The sequence below is a fragment of the Lampris incognitus genome, chromosome 1 (assembly GCF_029633865.1).
Source record: "Lampris incognitus isolate fLamInc1 chromosome 1, fLamInc1.hap2, whole genome shotgun sequence".
Classification (NCBI taxonomy): Eukaryota; Metazoa; Chordata; class Actinopteri; order Lampriformes; family Lampridae; genus Lampris; species Lampris incognitus.
In genome coordinates, this window is record NC_079211.1 from 154,107,778 (window position 1) to 154,125,855 (window position 18,078).

The 18,078-nt window shown below is 53.4% G+C and overlaps 1 protein-coding gene across 1 annotated transcript in view; it reads left to right on the plus strand.

Moving 5' to 3' along the window:
• The window catches only part of pip5k1bb (phosphatidylinositol-4-phosphate 5-kinase, type I, beta b), a 135,074-nt gene that overhangs the window by 103,298 nt on the left and 13,698 nt on the right, over positions 1-18,078 (plus strand). Inside the window, exon 10 of the mRNA XM_056280474.1 lies at positions 15,280-15,432. Coding sequence (XP_056136449.1) covers positions 15,280-15,432 — 153 coding nt within the window. The remainder of the gene's footprint in view (positions 1-15,279; positions 15,433-18,078) is intronic.

The following is an 18,078-nucleotide window of genomic DNA, read 5'->3' on the forward strand; positions in this document are numbered from 1 at the left end:
TACCTGACAGCTGTACCTGACAGCTGCACCTGTACCTGACAGCTGTACCTGTACCTGACAGCTGTACCTGACAGCTGTACCTGTACCTGACAGCTGCACCTGTACCTGACAGCTGTACCTGACAGCTGCACCTGTACCTGACAGCTGCACCTGACAGCTGCACCTGTACCTGTACCTGACAGCTGTACCTGACAGCTGTACCTGACAGCTGCACCTGTACCTGACAGCTGTACCTGACAGCTGTACCTGTACCTGACAGCTGTACCTGACACCTGTACCTGACAGCTGTACCTGTACCTGACAGCTGCACCTGACAGCTGCACCTGTACCTGACAGCTGTACCTGACAGCTACACCTGTACCTGACAGCTGTACCTGTACCTGACAGCTGTACCTGACAGCTGTACCTGACAGCTGTACCTGTACCTGACAGCTGCACCTGACAGCTGTACCTGACAGCTGCACCTGTACCTGACAGCTGCACCTGACAGCTGTACCTGTACCTGACAGCTGTACCTGTACCTGACAGCTGCACCTGTACCTGACAGCTGTACCTGTACCTGACAGCTGTACCTGACAGCTGTACCTGTACCTGACACCTGTACCTGACAGCTGTACCTGTACCTGACAGCTGTACCTGTACCTGACAGCTGTACCTGACAGCTGTACCTGTACCTGACAGCTGCACCTGACAGCTGTACCTGACAGCTGCACCTGTACCTGACAGCTGTACCTGTACCTGACAGCTGTACCTGACAGCTGCACCTGTACCTGACAGCTGTACCTGACAGCTGTACCTGACAGCTGTACCTGTACCTGACAGCTGCACCTGACAGCTGTACCTGTACCTGACAGCTGTACCTGACAGCTACACCTGTACCTGACAGCTGTACCTGTACCTGACAGCTGTACCTGACAGCTGCACCTGTACCTGACAGCTGTACCTGACAGCTGTACCTGTACCTGACAGCTGTACCTGACAGCTGTACCTGACAGCTACACCTGTACCTGACAGCTGTACCTGTACCTGACAGCTGTACCTGTACCTGACAGCTGTACCTGACAGCTGTACCTGACAGCTGCACCTGACAGCTGTACCTGACAGCTGTACATGACAGCTGTACCTGCACCTGACAGCTGCACCTGACAGCTGTACCTGACAGCTGCACCTGACAGCTGTACCTGCACCTGACAGCTGTACCTGTACCTGACAGCTGTACCTGACAGCTGTACATGACAGCTGTACCTGACAGCTGTACCTGTACCTGACAGCTGTACCTGACAGCTGTACCTGACAGCTGTACCTGTACCTGACAGCTGCACCTGACAGCTGTACCTGTACCTGACAGCTACACCTGTACCTGACAGCTGTACCTGTACCTGACAGCTGTACCTGACAGCTGCACCTGTACCTGACAGCTGTACCTGACAGCTGTACCTGACAGCTGTAGCTGTACCTGACAGCTGTACCTGACAGCTGTACCTGACAGCTGCACCTGACAGCTGCACCTGACAGCTGTACCTGTACCTGACAGCTGTACCTGTACCTGACACCTGTACCTGACACCTGTACCTGACACCTGTACCTGACAGCTACACCTGTACCTGACAGCTGTACCTGTACCTGACAGCTGTACCTGACAGCTGTACCTGTACCTGACAGCTGTACCTGACAGCTGTACCTGTACCTGACAGCTGTACCTGACACCTGTACCTGACACCTGTACCTGACAGCTACACCTGACAGCTGCACCTGTACCTGACAGCTGTACCTGTACCTGACAGCTACACCTGACAGCTGCACCTGACAGCTGTACCTGACAGCTACACCTGACAGCTGTACCTGACAGCTGTACCTGCACCTGACAGCTGTACCTGTACCTGACAGCTGCACCTGTACCTGACAGCTGTACCTGTACCTGACAGCTGCACCTGTACCTGACAGCTACACCTGACAGCTGTACCTGACAGCTGCACCTGTACCTGACAGCTGTACCTGACAGCTGTACCTGTACCTTACAGCTGCACCTGACAGCTGTACCTGTACCTGACAGCTGCACCTGTACCTGACAGCTGTACCTGACAGCTGTACCTGTACCTGACAGCTGTACCTGACAGCTACACCTGTACCTGACAGCTACACCTGACAGCTGCACCTGACAGCTGTACCTGACAGCTACACCTGACAGCTGTACCTGACAGCTGCACCTGCACCTGACAGCTACACCTGTACCTGACAGCTGTACCTGTACCTGACAGCTGCACCTGTACCTGACAGCTGTACCTGTACCTGACAGCTACACCTGACAGCTGCACCTGTCAGCTGTACCTGTACCTGACAGCTGTACCTGACAGCTACACCTGTACCTGACAGCTACACCTGACAGCTGCACCTGACAGCTGTACCTGACAGCTACACCTGACAGCTGTACCTGACAGCTGTACCTGTACCTGACAGCTGTACCTGTACCTGACAGCTGCACCTGTACCTGACAGCTGTACCTGTACCTGACAGCTGTATCTGACAGCTGTACCTGTACCTGACAGCTGCACCTGACAGCTGCACCTGTACCTGACAGCTGTACCTGACAGCTACACCTGTACCTGACAGCTGTACCTGTACCTGACAGCTGTACCTGACAGCTGTACCTGACAGCTGTACCTGTACCTGACAGCTGCACCTGACAGCTGTACCTGACAGCTGCACCTGTACCTGACAGCTGCACCTGACAGCTGTACCTGTACCTGACAGCTGCACCTGTACCTGACAGCTGTACCTGACAGCTGTACCTGTACCTGACAGCTGTACCTGTACCTGACACCTGTACCTGACAGCTGTACCTGTACCTGACAGCTGTACCTGACAGCTGCACCTGTACCTGACAGCTGTACCTGACAGCTGCACCTGCACCTGACAGCTACACCTGTACCTGACAGCTGTACCTGTACCTGACAGCTGCACCTGTACCTGACAGCTGTACCTGTACCTGACAGCTGTACCTGACAGCTGCACCTGTACCTGACAGCTGTACCTGTACCTGACAGCTGTACCTGACACCTGTACCTGACCGCTGTACCTGACAGCTGCACCTGTACCTGACAGCTGCACCTGTACCTGACAGCTGTACCTGACACCTGTACCTGACAGCTGTACCTGTACCTGACAGCTACACCTGTACCTGACAGCTGTACCTGACACCTGTACCTGACACCTGTACCTGACAGCTGCACCTGTACCTGACAGCTGCACCTGTACCTGACAGCTGCACCTGTACCTGACAGCTGTACCTGACAGCTGTACCTGTACCTGACAGCTGTACCTGACAGCTGTACCTGTACCTGACAGCTGTACCTGACAGCTGCACCTGTACCTGACAGCTGTACCTGTACCTGACAGCTGCACCTGTACCTGACAGCTGTACCTGTACCTGACAGCTGTACCTGACAGCTGTACCTGTACCTGACAGCTGCACCTGTACCTGACAGCTTTACCTGACAGCTGCACCTGTACCTGACAGCTGTACCTGTACCTGACAGCTGCACCTGTACCTGACAGCTGTACCTGACAGCTGCACCTGTACCTGTACCTGACAGCTGTACCTGTACCTGACAGCTGTACCTGACAGCTGTACCTGACAGCTGCACCTGTACCTGACAGCTGTACCTGACAGCTGTACCTGTACCTGACAGCTGCACCTGTACCTGACAGCTGTACCTGTACCTGACAGCTGTACCTGACAGCTGTACCTGTACCTGACAGCTGTACCTGTACCTGACAGCTGTACCTGACAGCTGTACCTGTACCTGACAGCTGTACCTGTACCTGACAGCTGCACCTGACAGCTGCACCTGTACCTGACAGCTGTACCTGACAGCTGTACCTGTACCTGACAGCTGTACCTGTACCTGACACCTGTACCTGACAGCTGTACCTGTACCTGACAGCTGCACCTGTACCTGACAGCTGTACCTGACAGCTGTACCTGACAGCTGTACCTGTACCTGACAGCTGCACCTGTACCTGACAGCTGTACCTGTACCTGACAGCTGTACCTGACAGCTGTACCTGTACCTGACAGCTGTACCTGACACCTGTACCTGACAGCTGTACCTGTACCTGACAGCTGTACCTGTACCTGACAGCTGTACCTGACAGCTGTACCTGTACCTGACAGCTGTACCTGTACCTGACAGCTGCACCTGACAGCTGCACCTGTACCTGACAGCTGTACCTGACAGCTGCACCTGTACCTGACAGCTGCACCTGACAGCTGTACCTGTACCTGACAGCTGTACCTGTACCTGACAGCTGTACCTGACAGCTGTACCTGACAGCTGCACCTGTACCTGACAGCTGTACCTGACAGCTGTACCTGTACCTGACAGCTGCACCTGTACCTGACAGCTGTACCTGTACCTGACAGCTGTACCTGACAGCTGTACCTGTACCTGACAGCTGTACCTGACAGCTGTACCTGTACCTGACAGCTGTACCTGTACCTGACAGCTGCACCTGACAGCTGCACCTGTACCTGACAGCTGTACCTGACAGCTGTACCTGTACCTGACAGCTGTACCTGTACCTGACACCTGTACCTGACAGCTGTACCTGTACCTGACAGCTGCACCTGTACCTGACAGCTGTACCTGACAGCTGTACCTGACAGCTGTACCTGTACCTGACAGCTGCACCTGTACCTGACAGCTGTACCTGTACCTGACAGCTGTACCTGACAGCTGTACCTGTACCTGACAGCTGTACCTGACACCTGTACCTGACAGCTGTACCTGTACCTGACAGCTGTACCTGTACCTGACAGCTGTACCTGACAGCTGTACCTGTACCTGACAGCTGTACCTGTACCTGACAGCTGCACCTGACAGCTGCACCTGTACCTGACAGCTGTACCTGACAGCTGCACCTCTACCTGACAGCTGCACCTGACAGCTGCACCTGTACCTGTACCTGACAGCTGTACCTGACAGCTGTACCTGTACCTGACAGCTGCACCTGTACCTGACAGCTGTACCTGACAGCTGTACCTGTACCTGACAGCTGCACCTGTACCTGACAGCTGTACCTGACAGCTGTACCTGTACCTGACAGCTGTACCTGACACCTGTACCTGACAGCTGTACCTGTACCTGACAGCTGCACCTGACAGCTGCACCTGTACCTGACAGCTGTACCTGACAGCTACACCTGTACCTGACAGCTGTACCTGACAGCTGTACCTGACAGCTGTACCTGTACCTGACAGCTGCACCTGACAGCTGTACCTGACAGCTGCACCTGTACCTGACAGCTGCACCTGACAGCTGTACCTGTACCTGACAGCTGTACCTGTACCTGACAGCTGCACCTGTACCTGACAGCTGTACCTGTACCTGACAGCTGTACCTGTACCTGACACCTGTACCTGACAGCTGTACCTGTACCTGACAGCTGTACCTGTACCTGACAGCTGTACCTGACAGCTGTACCTGACAGCTGTACATGACAGCTGTACCTGACAGCTGTACCTGTACCTGACAGCTGCACCTGACAGCTGTACCTGTACCTGACAGCTACACCTGTACCTGACAGCTGTACCTGTACCTGATAGCTGTACCTGACAGCTGCACCTGTACCTGACAGCTGTACCTGACAGCTGTACCTGTACCTGACAGCTGTACCTGACAGCTGCACCTGACAGCTGCACCTGACAGCTGTACCTGTACCTGACAGCTGTACCTGTACCTGACACCTGTACCTGACACGTGTACCTGACACCTGTACCTGACAGCTACACCTGTACCTGACAGCTGTACCTGTACCTGACAGCTGTACCTGACAGCTGTACCTGTACCTGACAGCTGTACCTGACAGCTGTACCTGTACCTGACAGCTGTACCTGACACCTGTACCTGACACCTGTACCTGACAGCTGCACCTGTACCTGACAGCTGTACCTGTACCTGACAGCTACACCTGACAGCTGCACCTGACAGCTGTACCTGACAGCTACACCTGACAGCTGTACCTGACAGCTGTACCTGTACCTGACAGCTGCACCTGTACCTGACAGCTGTACCTGTACCTGACAGCTGCACCTGTACCTGACAGCTACACCTGACAGCTGTACCTGACAGCTGCACCTGTACCTGACAGCTGTACCTGACAGCTGTACCTGTACCTGACAGCTGCACCTGTACCTGACAGCTGCACCTGACAGCTGTACCTGTACCTGACAGCTGCACCTGTACCTTACAGCTGCACCTGACAGCTGTACCTGTACCTGACAGCTGCACCTGTACCTGACAGCTGTACCTGACAGCTGTACCTGTACCTGACAGCTGTACCTGACAGCTACACCTGTACCTGACAGCTACACCTGACAGCTGCACCTGACAGCTGTACCTGACAGCTACACCTGACAGCTGTACCTGACAGCTGCACCTGCACCTGACAGCTACACCTGTACCTGACAGCTGTACCTGTACCTGACAGCTGCACCTGTACCTGACAGCTGTACCTGTACCTGACAGCTACACCTGACAGCTGCACCTGACAGCTGTACCTGTACCTGACAGCTGTACCTGACAGCTACACCTGTACCTGACAGCTACACCTGACAGCTGCACCTGACAGCTGTACCTGACAGCTGCACCTGCACCTGACAGCTACACCTGTACCTGACAGCTGTACCTGTACCTGACAGCTGTACCTGTACCTGACAGCTGCACCTGTACCTGACAGCTGTATCTGACAGCTGTACCTGTACCTGACAGCTGTACCTGACAGCTGTACCTGTACCTGACAGCTGTACCTGACACCTGTACCTGACAGCTGTACCTGTACCTGACAGCTGCACCTGACAGCTGCACCTGTACCTGACAGCTGTACCTGACAGCTACACCTGTACCTGACAGCTGTACCTGTACCTGACAGCTGTACCTGACAGCTGTACCTGACAGCTGTACCTGTACCTGACAGCTGCACCTGACAGCTGTACCTGACAGCTGCACCTGTACCTGACAGCTGCACCTGACAGCTGTACCTGTACCTGACAGCTGCACCTGTACCTGACAGCTGTACCTGACAGCTGTACCTGTACCTGACAGCTGTACCTGTACCTGACACCTGTACCTGACAGCTGTACCTGTACCTGACAGCTGTACCTGTACCTGACAGCTGTACCTGACAGCTGCACCTGTACCTGACAGCTGTACCTGACAGCTGCACCTGCACCTGACAGCTACACCTGTACCTGACAGCTGTACCTGTACCTGACAGCTGCACCTGTACCTGACAGCTGTACCTGTACCTGACAGCTGTACCTGACAGCTGCACCTGTACCTGACAGCTGTACCTGTACCTGACAGCTGTACCTGACACCTGTACCTGACCGCTGTACCTGACAGCTGCACCTGTACCTGACAGCTGCACCTGTACCTGACAGCTGTACCTGACACCTGTACCTGACAGCTGTACCTGTACCTGACAGCTACACCTGTACCTGACAGCTGTACCTGACACCTGTACCTGACACCTGTACCTGACAGCTGCACCTGTACCTGACAGCTGTACCTGTACCTGACAGCTGCACCTGTACCTGACAGCTGCACCTGTACCTGACAGCTGTACCTGACAGCTGTACCTGTACCTGACAGCTGTACCTGACAGCTGCACCTGTACCTGACAGCTGTACCTGTACCTGACAGCTGCACCTGTACCTGACAGCTGTACCTGTACCTGACAGCTGTACCTGACAGCTGCACCTGTACCTGACAGCTGCACCTGTACCTGACAGCTTTACCTGACAGCTGCACCTGTACCTGACAGCTGTACCTGTACCTGACAGCTGCACCTGTACCTGACAGCTGTACCTGACAGCTGTACCTGTACCTGACAGCTGTACCTGACAGCTGTACCTGACAGCTGTACCTGTACCTGACAGCTGCACCTGTACCTGACAGCTGCACCTGTACCTGACAGCTGTACCTGACAGCTGTACCTGTACCTGACAGCTGCACCTGTACCTGACAGCTGTACCTGTACCTGACAGCTGTACCTGACAGCTGTACCTGTACCTGACAGCTGTACCTGACAGCTGTACCTGTACCTGACAGCTGTACCTGTACCTGACAGCTGCACCTGACAGCTGCACCTGTACCTGACAGCTGTACCTGACAGCTGCACCTGTACCTGACAGCTGTACCTGTACCTGACAGCTGCACCTGTACCTGACAGCTGTACCTGACAGCTGTACCTGACAGCTGTACCTGTACCTGACAGCTGCACCTGTACCTGACAGCTGTACCTGTACCTGACAGCTGTACCTGACAGCTGTACCTGACAGCTGCACCTGTACCTGACAGCTGTACCTGTACCTGACAGCTGTACCTGACAGCTGCACCTGTACCTGACAGCTGTACCTGACAGCTGCACCTGTACCTGACAGCTGTACCTGTACCTGACAGCTGCACCTGTACCTGACAGCTGCACCTGACAGCTGCACCTGTACCTGACAGCTGTACCTGTACCTGACAGCTGTACCTGACAGCTGTACCTGTACCTGACAGCTGTACCTGTACCTGACAGCTGTACCTGACAGCTGTACCTGTACCTGACAGCTGTACCTGTACCTGACAGCTGCACCTGACAGCTGCACCTGTACCTGACAGCTGTACCTGACAGCTGTACCTGTACCTGACAGCTGTACCTGACAGCTGTACCTGTACCTGACAGCTGTACCTGTACCTGACAGCTGCACCTGACAGCTGCACCTGTACCTGACAGCTGTACCTGACAGCTGCACCTGTACCTGACAGCTGTACCTGTACCTGACAGCTGTACCTGACAGCTGCACCTGACAGCTGCACCTGTACCTGACAGCTGTACCTGTACCTGACAGCTGCACCTGACAGCTGCACCTGTACCTGACAGCTGTACCTGACAGCTGCACCTGTACCTGACAGCTGTACCTGTACCTGACAGCTGCACCTGTACCTGACAGCTGTACCTGACAGCTGTACCTGACAGCTGTACCTGTACCTGACAGCTGCACCTGTACCTGACAGCTGTACCTGTACCTGACAGCTGTACCTGACAGCTGTACCTGACAGCTGCACCTGTACCTGACAGCTGTACCTGTACCTGACAGCTGTACCTGACAGCTGCACCTGTACCTGACACCTGTACCTGACAGCTGTACCTGTACCTGACAGCTGCACCTGTACCTGACAGCTGCACCTGACAGCTGCACCTGTACCTGACAGCTGTACCTGTACCTGACAGCTGTACCTGACAGCTGTACCTGTACCTGACAGCTGTACCTGTACCTGACAGCTGTACCTGACAGCTGCACCTGTACCTGACAGCTGTACCTGTACCTGACAGCTGCACCTGACAGCTGTACCTGTACCTGACAGCTGTACCTGACAGCTGCACCTGTACCTGACAGCTGTACCTGTACCTGACAGCTGCACCTGTACCTGACAGCTGTACCTGACAGCTGTACCTGACAGCTGTACCTGTACCTGACAGCTGCACCTGTACCTGACAGCTGTACCTGTACCTGACAGCTGTACCTGACAGCTGTACCTGACAGCTGCACCTGTACCTGACAGCTGTACCTGTACCTGACAGCTGTACCTGACAGCTGCACCTGTACCTGACAGCTGTACCTGACAGCTGTACCTGTACCTGACAGCTGTACCTGTACCTGACAGCTGCACCTGTACCTGACAGCTGTACCTGTACCTGACAGCTGCACCTGTACCTGACAGCTGCACCTGTACCTGACAGCTGCACCTGACAGCTGTACCTGTACCTGACAGCTGTACCTGTACCTGACAGCTGCACCTGTACCTGACAGCTGTACCTGTACCTGACACCTGTACCTGACAGCTGTACCTGTACCTGACAGCTGTACCTGTACCTGACAGCTGTACCTGACAGCTGTACATGACAGCTGTACCTGACAGCTGTACCTGTACCTGACAGCTGCACCTGACAGCTGTACCTGTACCTGACAGCTACACCTGTACCTGACAGCTGTACCTGTACCTGATAGCTGTACCTGACAGCTGCACCTGTACCTGACAGCTGTACCTGACAGCTGTACCTGTACCTGACAGCTGTACCTGACAGCTGCACCTGACAGCTGCACCTGACAGCTGTACCTGTACCTGACAGCTGTACCTGTACCTGACACCTGTACCTGACACCTGTACCTGACACCTGTACCTGACAGCTACACCTGTACCTGACAGCTGTACCTGTACCTGACAGCTGTACCTGACAGCTGTACCTGTACCTGACAGCTGTACCTGACAGCTGTACCTGTACCTGACAGCTGTACCTGACACCTGTACCTGACACCTGTACCTGACAGCTGCACCTGTACCTGACAGCTGTACCTGTACCTGACAGCTACACCTGACAGCTGCACCTGACAGCTGTACCTGACAGCTACACCTGACAGCTGTACCTGACAGCTGTACCTGTACCTGACAGCTGCACCTGTACCTGACAGCTGTACCTGTACCTGACAGCTGCACCTGTACCTGACAGCTACACCTGACAGCTGTACCTGACAGCTGCACCTGTACCTGACAGCTGTACCTGACAGCTGTACCTGTACCTGACAGCTGCACCTGTACCTGACAGCTGCACCTGACAGCTGTACCTGTACCTGACAGCTGCACCTGTACCTTACAGCTGCACCTGACAGCTGTACCTGTACCTGACAGCTGCACCTGTACCTGACAGCTGTACCTGACAGCTGTACCTGTACCTGACAGCTGTACCTGACAGCTACACCTGTACCTGACAGCTACACCTGACAGCTGCACCTGACAGCTGTACCTGACAGCTACACCTGACAGCTGTACCTGACAGCTGCACCTGCACCTGACAGCTACACCTGTACCTGACAGCTGTACCTGTACCTGACAGCTGCACCTGTACCTGACAGCTGTACCTGTACCTGACAGCTACACCTGACAGCTGCACCTGACAGCTGTACCTGTACCTGACAGCTGTACCTGACAGCTACACCTGTACCTGACAGCTACACCTGACAGCTGCACCTGACAGCTGTACCTGACAGCTGCACCTGCACCTGACAGCTACACCTGTACCTGACAGCTGTACCTGTACCTGACAGCTGTACCTGTACCTGACAGCTGCACCTGTACCTGACAGCTGTATCTGACAGCTGTACCTGTACCTGACAGCTGTACCTGACAGCTGTACCTGTACCTGACAGCTGTACCTGACACCTGTACCTGACAGCTGTACCTGTACCTGACAGCTGCACCTGACAGCTGCACCTGTACCTGACAGCTGTACCTGACAGCTACACCTGTACCTGACAGCTGTACCTGTACCTGACAGCTGCACCTGACAGCTGTACCTGACAGCTGCACCTGTACCTGACAGCTGCACCTGACAGCTGTACCTGTACCTGACAGCTGCACCTGTACCTGACAGCTGTACCTGACAGCTGTACCTGTACCTGACAGCTGTACCTGTACCTGACACCTGTACCTGACAGCTGTACCTGTACCTGACAGCTGTACCTGTACCTGACAGCTGTACCTGACAGCTGCACCTGTACCTGACAGCTGTACCTGACAGCTGCACCTGCACCTGACAGCTACACCTGTACCTGACAGCTGTACCTGTACCTGACAGCTGCACCTGTACCTGACAGCTGTACCTGTACCTGACAGCTGTACCTGACAGCTGCACCTGTACCTGACAGCTGTACCTGTACCTGACAGCTGTACCTGACACCTGTACCTGACCGCTGTACCTGACAGCTGCACCTGTACCTGACAGCTGCACCTGTACCTGACAGCTGTACCTGACACCTGTACCTGACAGCTGTACCTGTACCTGACAGCTACACCTGTACCTGACAGCTGTACCTGACACCTGTACCTGACACCTGTACCTGACAGCTGCACCTGTACCTGACAGCTGTACCTGTACCTGACAGCTGCACCTGTACCTGACAGCTGCACCTGTACCTGACAGCTGTACCTGACAGCTGTACCTGACAGCTGCACCTGTACCTGACAGCTGTACCTGTACCTGACAGCTGCACCTGTACCTGACAGCTGTACCTGTACCTGACAGCTGTACCTGACAGCTGCACCTGTACCTGACAGCTGCACCTGTACCTGACAGCTTTACCTGACAGCTGCACCTGTACCTGACAGCTGTACCTGTACCTGACAGCTGCACCTGTACCTGACAGCTGTACCTGACAGCTGTACCTGTACCTGACAGCTGTACCTGACAGCTGTACCTGACAGCTGTACCTGTACCTGACAGCTGCACCTGTACCTGACAGCTGCACCTGTACCTGACAGCTGTACCTGACAGCTGTACCTGTACCTGACAGCTGCACCTGTACCTGACAGCTGTACCTGTACCTGACAGCTGTACCTGACAGCTGTACCTGTACCTGACAGCTGTACCTGTACCTGACAGCTGTACCTGACAGCTGTACCTGTACCTGACAGCTGTACCTGTACCTGACAGCTGCACCTGACAGCTGCACCTGTACCTGACAGCTGTACCTGACAGCTGCACCTGTACCTGACAGCTGTACCTGTACCTGACAGCTGCACCTGTACCTGACAGCTGTACCTGACAGCTGTACCTGACAGCTGTACCTGACAGCTGTACCTGTACCTGACAGCTGCACCTGTACCTGACAGCTGTACCTGTACCTGACAGCTGTACCTGACAGCTGTACCTGACAGCTGCACCTGTACCTGACAGCTGTACCTGTACCTGACAGCTGTACCTGACAGCTGCACCTGTACCTGACAGCTGTACCTGACAGCTGCACCTGTACCTGACAGCTGTACCTGTACCTGACAGCTGCACCTGTACCTGACAGCTGCACCTGACAGCTGCACCTGTACCTGACAGCTGTACCTGTACCTGACAGCTGTACCTGACAGCTGTACCTGTACCTGACAGCTGTACCTGTACCTGACAGCTGTACCTGACAGCTGTACCTGTACCTGACAGCTGTACCTGTACCTGACAGCTGCACCTGACAGCTGCACCTGTACCTGACAGCTGTACCTGACAGCTGTACCTGTACCTGACAGCTGTACCTGACAGCTGTACCTGTACCTGACAGCTGTACCTGACAGCTGTACCTGTACCTGACAGCTGTACCTGTACCTGACAGCTGCACCTGACAGCTGCACCTGTACCTGTCAGCTGTACCTGACAGCTGCACCTGTACCTGACAGCTGTACCTGTACCTGACAGCTGTACCTGACAGCTGCACCTGACAGCTGCACCTGTACCTGACAGCTGTACCTGTACCTGACAGCTGCACCTGACAGCTGCACCTGTACCTGACAGCTGTACCTGACAGCTGCACCTGTACCTGACAGCTGTACCTGTACCTGACAGCTGCACCTGTACCTGACAGCTGTACCTGACAGCTGTACCTGACAGCTGTACCTGTACCTGACAGCTGCACCTGTACCTGACAGCTGTACCTGTACCTGACAGCTGTACCTGACAGCTGTACCTGACAGCTGCACCTGTACCTGACAGCTGTACCTGTACCTGACAGCTGTACCTGACAGCTGCACCTGTACCTGACAGCTGTACCTGACAGCTGCACCTGTACCTGACAGCTGTACCTGTACCTGACAGCTGTACCTGTACCTGACAGCTGCACCTGACAGCTGCACCTGTACCTGACAGCTGTACCTGTACCTGACAGCTGTACCTGACAGCTGTACCTGTACCTGACAGCTGTACCTGTACCTGACAGCTGTACCTGACAGCTGCACCTGTACCTGACAGCTGTACCTGTACCTGACAGCTGCACCTGACAGCTGTACCTGTACCTGACAGCTGTACCTGACAGCTGCACCTGTACCTGACAGCTGTACCTGTACCTGACAGCTGCACCTGTACCTGACAGCTGTACCTGACAGCTGTACCTGACAGCTGTACCTGTACCTGACAGCTGCACCTGTACCTGACAGCTGTACCTGTACCTGACAGCTGTACCTGACAGCTGTACCTGACAGCTGCACCTGTACCTGACAGCTGTACCTGTACCTGACAGCTGTACCTGACAGCTGCACCTGTACCTGACAGCTGTACCTGACAGCTGTACCTGTACCTGACAGCTGTACCTGTACCTGACAGCTGCACCTGTACCTGACAGCTGCACCTGACAGCTGCACCTGTACCTGACAGCTGTACCTGTACCTGACAGCTGTACCTGACAGCTGTACCTGTACCTGACAGCTGTACCTGTACCTGACAGCTGTACCTGACAGCTGTACCTGTACCTGACAGCTGTACCTGTACCTGACAGCTGCACCTGACAGCTGCACCTGTACCTGACAGCTGTACCTGACAGCTGTACCTGTACCTGACAGCTGTACCTGACAGCTGTACCTGTACCTGACAGCTGTACCTGTACCTGACAGCTGTACCTGACAGCTGTACCTGTACCTGACAGCTGTACCTGTACCTGACAGCTGCACCTGACAGCTGCACCTGTACCTGACAGCTGTACCTGACAGCTGCACCTGTACCTGACAGCTGTACCTGTACCTGACAGCTGTACCTGTACCTGACAGCTGTACCTGACAGCTGCACCTGTACCTGACAGCTGTACCTGACAGCTGTACCTGTACCTGACAGCTGTACCTGTACCTGACAGCTGTACCTGTACCTGACAGCTGTACCTGACAGCTGCACCTGACAGCTGTACCTGTACCTGACAGCTGTACCTGTACCTGACAGCTGTACCTGTACCTGACAGCTGTACCTGACAGCTGTACCTGTACCTGACAGCTGCACCTGTACCTGACAGCTGTACCTGACAGCTGTACCTGACAGCTGTACCTGTACCTGACAGCTGTACCTGTACCTGACAGCTGTACCTGTACCTGACAGCTGTACCTGACAGCTGTACCTGTACCTGACAGCTGTACCTGTACCTGACAGCTGCACCTGTACCTGACAGCTGTACCTGACAGCTGTACATGACAGCTACACCTGACAGCTGTACATGACAGTGCAATATAAGTGTAACGGAAGTGTTGTAAAGGTGACCGGTGCACAGATAGTTGATACAATATGAAGATAATATCAGTTACTACAGGTTAATAATTGCACAGTATTAATGGAGTCCACAGTGTAGATGTTCCCTGTCTGTCAGGTAGAATTTCAGTCCCGCAGTTTTGACGAGATTTGCTGTTAATATTTCATTTCAAACTTTTGTTCCAACAGCAGTTCGATTCTCCCCTTCAAAGAGGACACGCACGTCGGCCCCGGCACTGAAGTGCTCCTCTCAGGAGATCCTTTCCTCACAGGCAGATGAGAGGAATGAGAGGAGGGAGAGGCTGGGGGGGGCACGCAGCCTGGCCAGCCTCGATGGACAAGGTGAACAGCAGCTTTCACACAGGGATCACACGCTACCTAAACAGTCTGCTGTTGTTGTGCAACCTGGCCTTGGGAGTCTAACTGATTTTAGAAGAAGGAAAAAAGAAACAGCAAGGATGTCCTTGGAAGATGTACAATTGTTGATGAAGTTGTAGCAGACAACCTAAGTGGCGCTACATGTTTATACACTTCTGCTTCCTAGTCTGTCATGTCAGCGTCTGTGGTGTCAGCGTCTCTCTTATATTTTTATGGGTTAATGGGCTTTTTAGAGGTAGGCACTTTGGGCCCATAAACAGGCGCACGTGCTTGGTCGTAAAACTCCTGACCCCGCCACTAGCATCTGAGGCTGTCCCTGAATGATATGTGACCTCAGTGATATGTTATTTGTGTGTTACTATATTATTTGTGTTGACAGTGATTTCCCACCTCGAAGTGACAGCTGTACATTTCTCTGACCCTTTATAGCAAGCTCATATGGCAGCGTAGCAGTCAGGCCTTTGCCCAAAGTAGCAACTGTACAGCCCTGTTTGCATGGGACTAGTATTACCTGGGGACCTCGTATGATTTAGAAATTACCTCCCCACGTCTGTGTTTTGTGTGCGCTCCATTCACACCGGATAAGCAAAGTCTGTATTTTACTCAAATTTACCGATATTATCCCCCAGATATGATTGAAAATGACAAGGCTCCACATCACATCTGCTCCCTGTACACTAGTTTCCTCTGCAACCACGTATATATTAACCCTAAGGGTTATTATATGAGATTATATATATATATATAAAATTTTACTTTATTTATTTATTTATTTATTTATAACTTTGTTAAAATAAACTCAATGGTAGGGAAAGTGCTCAACAAATAAGGAGCAAAATAATCCAGTGAGTCAAGTCAATTGTTTATGGGACAGTACCAGTCTGTTTCATGCTATGAGCATCGTCAGCATCAGTAAAGCTACTGGAGGACAGAACATACCATCTACTGCCTCGTCTTGCACCTCATGTGCACAACGTCCAATGGGGAAGGGAGAGGTGTGACATTCAAAAACACATGATCACTAGCGGTCCAATGGGGGGGGGGGGATTGTCTATTTTTATGATTCATTTATGATTACAAAATATGTGTTTATATCTATGTGTGCAGCTGCTGGCCAGTTCATTGCTGTTATTCAGTGTGGACATTTGTGGTTTGCAGATGATAAAATATGTGTCAGACATAGATTACACATTTTACTACTGGCTGAATATGTTTTGTTCTTTGAGAAGATTTTCCAGCTGGTTGAAAAATTAATGTTTCTGTCCGCCAGTGACCAAATATAAGGGCTTAAACATGTGACATCCTTTAAACAGTTGTTTGTAAAGCTACACATGTGAGCATTAACCCTCTTTTTGAATGTCCCTCTGTTAGACCCACGTATGTCTCTGTTTTGTCGTTGTCCTCTCTCGTCACCGTAGCTTGGTAGATACCTCCCTTTGTCTGGCATTTTCCCTCGAGAGGGCGTGAGTTGTTCACACGGCGTTGCAGTTGAGGGGGTCCGGTTGTGATGAAGGTGTCATTGATGTGTTGATGATTGTTGTGTTGTGGGACGATATTATGTGTTGAATGTTAGACGTGCAGCTGTAACTCATGTTGATGGAGTTCCTATTGAACATCTTCCTCAGCTGATGGTCCGGGGTGAAGCACTTATCCACAAGTTCAAAACACTGCTTACCCGTGTTTGTGGTCATGGTGTCACTGTAGGGTGGGTTGTACCATGGTGTAACTGTAGGGTGGGTGTACCACGGTATCACTGTAGGGTGGGTTGTACCACGGTATCACTGTAGGGTGGGTTGTACCACGGTATCACTGTAGGGTGGGTTGTACCACGGTATCACTGTAGGGTGGGTGTACCACGGTATCACTGTAGGGTGGGTTGTACCACGGTATCACTGTAGGGTGGGTTGTACCACGGTATCACTGTAGGGTGGGTTGTACCACGGTATCACTGTAGGGTGGGTTGTACCACGGTGTAACTGTAGGGTGGGTTGTACCACGGTATCACTGTAGGGTGGGTTGTACCACGGTATCACTGTAGGGTGGGTTGTACCACGGTATCACTGTAGGGTGGGTTGTACCACGGTATCACTGTAGGGTGGGTGTACCACGGTATCACTGTAGGGTGGGTTGTACCACGGTATCACTGTAGGGTGGGTTGTACCACGGTATCACTGTAGGGTGGGTTGTACCACGGTATCACTGTAGGGTGGGTTGTACCACGGTATCACTGTAGGGTGGGTTGTACCACGGTGTCACTGTAGGGTGGGTTGTACCACGGTATCACTGTAGGGTGGGTTGTACCACGGTATCACTGTAGGGTGGGTTGTACCACGGTATCACTGTAGGGTGGGTTGTACCACGGTATCACTGTAGGGTGGGTTGTACCACGGTATCACTGTAGGGTGGGTTGTACCACGGTATCACTGTAGGGTGGGTTGTACCACGGTGTCACTGTAGGGTGGGTTGTACCACGGTATCACTGTAGGGTGGGTTGTACCACGGTATCACTGTAGGGTGGGTTGTACCACGGTATCACTGTAGGGTGGTTGTACCACGGTGTCACTGTAGGGTGGGTTGTACCACGGTATCACTGTAGGGTGGTTGTACCAC